At 33.6% G+C, this 7016-nt stretch overlaps 1 protein-coding gene across 1 annotated transcript in view; it reads left to right on the top strand.

Annotated features, from left to right (window-relative positions):
- The window catches only part of LOC106872513 (golgin subfamily A member 4), a 254301-nt gene that overhangs the window by 208161 nt on the left and 39124 nt on the right, over nucleotides 1–7016 (top strand). The window contains exons 20-21 of the mRNA XM_014919531.2: nucleotides 2404–2451; nucleotides 5024–5110. Coding sequence (XP_014775017.2) covers nucleotides 2404–2451; nucleotides 5024–5110 — 135 coding nt within the window. The remainder of the gene's footprint in view (nucleotides 1–2403; nucleotides 2452–5023; nucleotides 5111–7016) is intronic.

Here is a 7016-nt window from a genome sequence, read left to right as displayed (position 1 = left end):
ACGTGGCCGTTGCCAGTACCGCCTGACTGGCCTTCGTAGGATTTTCGAGCGAGATCGTTGCCAATGCCCCTGGACTGGCTCCTGTGCAGGTGGCACATAAAATACACCATTTTGAGCGTGGCCATTGCCAGTACCGCCTGACTGGTCTTCGTGCGGGTGACACGTAAACGCACCCACTACACTCTCTGAGTGGTTGGCATTAGGAAGGGCATCCAGCTGTAGAAACTCTGCCAAATCAGATTGGAGGCTGGTGTTGCCATCCGGTTTCACCAGTCCTCAGTCAAATCGTCCAACCCATGAGCATGGAAAGCTGACGTTAAACGATGATGGTGATGAAACCAAAGATTGTTAATAGTGTATCAGTTAATTTCATCAAAATTTATGTAATAGTATTAGTTATATTTTTATAATTTTTATACTGGCCTAACTGCATTTTGTCAAAATCTCTAGTTTTTAATAGGTTTGAGAGATTATGTAAAGAAAGTACTCCAGGAATTTAAGGGATAAAGTGGTCTACTCAATAAGGAAATCATTAATTAATATACATTACTCATAAGAACATTTAAACTATACCTATTGATCTGCATTTTAAATCCTGTTGAAGTCAAGTTTGGGAGGAATCTTATAATAATTCTGCTTGTCATTGTGTTACTTAGCTTGTTGGTAATGCTGTCATGTGATTAGAGAAAAAGAGGGAGGGAGAAGTGTCCATGACATGAGATAGAGGGAATGTAATTGTAATGCTTTCACATGATTAATTGAAGGGTAAGAGAAGAGAAAGAAAATGGAGAAAAAGAAGATAAGGTGAAGAGTGAGACAGAAAGAGGGAGAAAGAAAAAGAGAGAGAGAAAAAGAGAGGGAGAAGTGTCCATGACATGAGGTAGGAGTTGGTACATAATAATTTTAGCAGTGGGGTGATGTTTTGATGGTGAAGTTTAAGAAAGGCAGAAAGAGAAAGGAGAGGGAGAGGAGGGAGATGGTGATGATGGTAGTGGAGGTGACAGTGGTATGTAGATAGTGAAAAGTGTGTTTGTTTTAATTGAACTAAGAAAGGCAGGAGTTGGTACATAATAATTTTAGCAGAGAGGGTGATGATGATGATGATGATGATGGTGATGATGGTGGTATTGTGTGAATAGTTAAAAGTGTATTTTCTTTTTTTGATTGAACTAAGTTTTTTATATCACCTATCTCTTAACGTATGTGCATAAGTGCAATTCTGTGAAATATTTACGCTTATTTACATGACAGATATATGTAATTTAACTAAAGGTTGTATCATATGTATGGGATATTTTTTTTTGTTCATAGGAAAAATAGAAAAATAGGAGTGAATATTTATCTTATGAGTGCTGGTCATTAAGTCTATAAAATTGTGCATAGAGTATATAAAGTGCATTAAGTGATCATCATATTCCAATTTCTTTCACTTTTCAATGAAGCAACTATCTTTCCATACAGACACACCACAGGCTGTGCATTGAGGTTTTTTGGATAAAGTATTCAGAAATAATCCAATAGGTTTACCATTAATTCCGTGAAATATTCACAGGTCCCACTAATAAGTGTAATAAAAAAAATCTGGAAGATTAATTGTTTTCATTGACTAACATTTATTTAGTAAGAGTTTTTTTTTCTCATTCATACTAAAAATGTGAAAAGCAAATTGAAATTTGAATTTCTACACGTGTCTTTGGATTAAACCTAGTCAGTATTTTCAATTTAATTTTTGGATAAAACTTCCTGTCCATAACTTCAAATTTTTATCCTATGCAATATGAAGAAGCTGAAAACTAAGAATTCTAAAAATATCTTAAATGAGATTAAGATGAATTTGTCAAAATATATTTATTTCTTAAACAGTTAATAGTTTATTAATCTCTAAATAAAAGATAAAGTAACATTATATAATGTATGAGTTACAGATAATATTTTCTCAACCTAATGTAAAGAATTCTAAAATATCTGAAAAGCTCATTGCAGTTATCATTTGGAAAAAGAGGTGTCAAGCCTTTAACAGAATTGACAGCGCTTTTATCAAATGATAGCTGCAATGAGCTTTTCAGATATTTTAGAATTCTTTACCAGTGTTGTTGGAAAGCTATGTATATTTTCACATATTTATTTAAAATGTGTCCTTGATCTGACAGAAAGAATCTATTTATGGAGCACTAATATAACTTGAATTTTGTTTGTTACCACCATTAGTCTCTTCAAATTCTGGTGATTATATTTGATCTTCTGCTTAGCTAGCTCCTTTCAATTCAATCAATTTGTTATTTTTTTAACTGAAACATGCATAAAACATAAAGATCTGTGAGTGCGTTTCTTGCTTCCATTTACATTTGTTCTTACATAATTTTATGAAATGATCAAATTTAACTTTGTTTTGTTTTATTTCAGTATTTAAAAAATATCCTGTACCAATATATGATAGGGAAAGAGACCAAGGTGAATAATTAATTTTATATTTGGTTGTCTGTGTTTGTGTGTGTGCAATGGGATTGACCACATGAAGCCTGGATATTATTAAGAATGTCTTTTTTTTCTTCTATAGCACTGATTGTATAATAGGCCAAAATTTTTAGGCTATCAGTACTTTATAGACCTTTAAACCTTGTTTTCTTACCTTCCCACTTGAGATATCTAAGCAATTAATCACTATAAGTTAAATGTTTACTATGCACCACCTCCTACTATATACCCAAAAGATAATTCTCAGTTTCCTTCTTTGCTAGCTTATGAATGTTTTCTTTACTATAATCAATACTCCTGGTGTACTTTTCATAATTATTTTCTAAAATAAAACCTAGTCTTCTGATTGTGAGTGTTTGATGCAGATGATATTCAAAATTCTTACAAAATTCTTCTCTTGTTTTTTTTCAGTGTAATTTCTCTATTGAATCTTGTTTTACACCACATTTAATTTCTACCAGCTTTTCTTGTTTTGCCTATTCTACTTCTTGGATCATCTGTACATTGAATATCCTGGAAACTTCTAATATCACTGCCATACTTTTGTGTCTAAGCTTTCATGGAATGTGTTATAGATTAGCTATTCATGGATTTTTTTTTTATCTAAGTAGCTATTAACCGAGTTACTAAGAAAGATTAATAAGAAGCAACATTATGCTGAAGTAAGCATTTGGTACTGCAAATTAAAATTTGGCATGCATTGGTTGAGAAAAGAAAATAGCTGCAGTGTAATGATTGGGGTATTTGAATAAATGTTTTGATTTCCATCAGAAAGTAAATATTGTCTAAATTTTTATAAGTCATCTATTGTATATATATGTATCCAAAGGCCACAAGCAATCACTAAGTTCAGCAGATATGAATGTTTCATTGAACTACAGTACACTGGTGATGATGCTCTGATAGCTCAAACTCCAGAAGCTCTACAGGCCACCATCTTAGTAGCTGTTACAGATTACAACTTATTGAAGAAAAGGCCTGATAGTTAAAGTCCAGAAAACTGAGGTCATCTGTCAATGGTACAACAACTTCTCAATTCAGATATCTAGTCAGTGTAATTTTCAATGATTCCTCACTGGATGGGGAGATTATAAACTCATCAGGTATACCTCTTGGTATTTGGAAGGCTCAGAAAGAAAATCTTTCTAAATAACCATCTACACCTCCATACCAAGGTTCTATTCTTGGTTTGGAGGTGGTACTCACCTGGTTCTCATACTGGGTAGTCTGTATTTCTAATCTTCCGCATGAGTGCAAAACATGGATCACATGCAGTTGACATATCAAGGCCGTGAAGGCCTTTAATATTCTGTGCCTACATGACTTCTTTCAGTCTCCTGATGAGAGCAAAAATCCTTCATTGAACCAACACTGGCAGCATCAAATTCACACTGTACAGGCATCAGCTGAAATGACTCAGATATGTAGTGTACATATCTGACTGTCTGTCTCACATCTTCCCCATAGAATCTTCTACATCATGATCCTTGTTTGGCTGGAAAACTAAAGAAATGATGCAAAGGCCAAATAAAAACCATTTTGAAGAGAAGTAGCATCAACTTCAAGAATAGAAGAAGGCATTGCTACCAAATGTTCACTTTGAAATTCTCACTGATGAGGAAGAGAATTGAAGATATGAAAGACAAATGTACTGCCAGAAGCAAGAAAAGGGGCATACACACAGATTAATTCATGTATCTTCTATCAAATATTCACTTGTTCTATTTGAAAATGAAGTTGCATGTCAAAGAGTGAGATTTACTAGAATTTACAAGTGAAATTTAGAAATAGCTACAATTGAAGAAGATAGTCATCATCAAATTTAATAGACAAAAGCATGCATGTGTGTGTGTGTGTGTGTCTGTGTGTGTGTGTGTGTATGGTTATAATACTTCTAGGCTGTTTCTGTTTATTCTACATCTTCCATGTTAGTTGCCCATTTCATCCATTTACTGCTGTCTGCAGAAGGACACATGTGGTAACTTCTGCCCAACATGGTCTTTTCAAGTGTCCAAGATAGTTGCTGTTGAGATGTTTAATTTTACACACGTTATTTTTTGTTGAAACATTTACATACATACTGTAATATCAATTATTGCCACTCATACGAGAGTATGTTTATTTCTTTATACATTTGTCTTCTGATCTGATTTTCTTTCATCACTCATTCAATGAACCTTGCTACCAACCACTACAATATAATCTCATTGAATTAACTTGCAACATCAGAAACCAGTAAAATACCTGTATTTCAAACCTTCCTACATGCACACTATAAAATATGCTTTCTAAAGTGGTAATTATAACTATATATAAGCCGTAAATACACTGCTGTGATATTAATAAAAGCTTGAAGCCTGCTGCTCATTTAAAACTTTTAGTGAAAAAAATTTGTCTTCAACTTTGCATTGTTATTTAATAATGCAAAGTAGAAGACAAAGTTGACTTATATTACTATCTTATTACTATCTTACAATAAGTTGATTTATATGCCTATCTTATTACTATTTTAACAGTGTTATTTCTCAAATTCATATCTTTGCTTCAGACGCTTGCCAAAGTTATTGCTACAGTTGTCCAGTTTTCTGAAGACCAAACAAACAACATTATGGCACAAGAGGATATACGAGCAACGGTAAATAATATACTGTGTTTATTTTTAGTATGATCGATATCACACTCAGTAGACATGTCTATAATATTAATATCATCACTGCTGTTGACATCTTATTTTGCAGACATATCTGTTGTTTTAACCATTTATCATATAACACCTACATCACATTACTGCTCTTTATATCACTCACTATGTGTATTTCTCAAGTAATAGGGTGTTATCTTACTGATCTCAGATTTAACAATTTGTATCCTGTAAATAGGAACCTGAGAAAAAAAACACTAACTAACAATTAGAGGAAAACTATTATCTTCAGATTCTACAAATTTTACTTTAATAATATCACCATTTAAAAATTCTCAAGAAAACTGGGAAGAGAACTGCAGGGAACTTGAACCTGTATGCTAAATGCCCAACTGTATTCACTGCCAAAAGTAACTTTGTATACAATACCTTTACACATAGTTTGAAATATTTTCATGTGCCATTTATTTACATCTTGACTTTTCAGCATTGAACTGTTTCAAATGCATCTTTTGTTGCCTTTGTAGCAGTTATTAAGTTTACTACTCTGCCGGTCATTGTAATGTTGCATGTGATTGATGTCTAGAAGGTAAGAAGGTAAAAGAATGAAGTGAGGTATGATTGGCATAGAAGTGTGTATATGTCTGTGCTTAGTTCTAACAGAATATAAGAAAAAGAGTGTATGAGACTTAATTAAGCCATGGGTTCCATTAGAGCTGTTAGAATGTGAGCTGGAAAAAATAAAAAGTAACATTTAGTCTTTTTTTAACTACTAATCATCTCTGAGTGAGCAGCTCTATATATTTCAACCATGACCACTCCATCTTTCTGTATATCAAGGACTACATTGTTCAGTGTGTCCTTTCTTAAGACAGTCTTGAACTTGAAAGGTATTTAACTGCTAGTTCTAGCAGATTAAGTAACTGCTTAGAGTTGTCCTGATTTGACTCATGGATGTCTAATAGAGGATGTAGAAGAGCAAGTCTTCTGTAGATCAGGCTCCAAAGAAACTTTACACTTGTTAATGAAAGCTATTTGTTTATAATGCGTCAGTCACCTTTGAGTGAGGATGGTACACTAACAAAGCCAGAAAACTTGCCCTTCACGACAATGGGACACACTGTTACTTGTCTTCAGAGAATGATTGGTGTTTCTGGTGAGATCTGGAATCCAGTTTTAGAGTAATGGAGCAGATATCATCAGAATCAGTTAATTTGCTGGATTGGAATGAATGAAAAAATTTTCAAATAAATGCTGAGAAGTTTAGAGAATTTTCAGTGTGTGTTTCAGAGAGAGAATGTGTGTGTGTGTGTGTGCATTGTTTATAGATACAATTATATATACATATTTCTAAAGGCACCTACATGCTTACATATGTAAAGAGGAACACATAAAGGTAAATGAACACCTGTCTTTCAAAGATCTTTAATCTGACTAATCTTCAAAGATGTAAAGTCATCTGGGGATTTGTTGACAAGGAAAATGACAATAGCACCACTTGTAGCTTAATCCTTTCGTTACTAACCCGGCCGTAGCCGGCCGAAAAATTTTTTGGTTCATAAGACTAACCCGGTCGTAGCCGGCCGAGCGTACCCATTGTTATTTAAATGTATATTTGAACCCAAATTTCGTTAGTACATTCGTTAAAACACCTGATTTCACTTTGCAAACAGTTGAGTTATTGTCTCTGACATTATTTGGCGTGATATTTGAACTCAGTGAATTTTGGAAGATTTTTTTCCACATTTTTTGCGGTGTTAATTTTTTTCAACTTTGAAGATGGAGAGGAGTTTCATGCTATCAAGCAGTGATTCCGAATTTGAAAGTTTTTCAACAGAAGATATGGAGATATTGAAGAAAAGAATGAATGAGCTACAAAAGTACGTGGTGAACGATAATG

Source organism: Octopus bimaculoides, chromosome 9 (genome assembly GCF_001194135.2).
Source record: "Octopus bimaculoides isolate UCB-OBI-ISO-001 chromosome 9, ASM119413v2, whole genome shotgun sequence".
Classification (NCBI taxonomy): Eukaryota; Metazoa; Mollusca; class Cephalopoda; order Octopoda; family Octopodidae; genus Octopus; species Octopus bimaculoides.
Note: the sequence above shows the minus strand (reverse complement) of the source record. Positions and strands in the feature narration are given on the sequence as shown.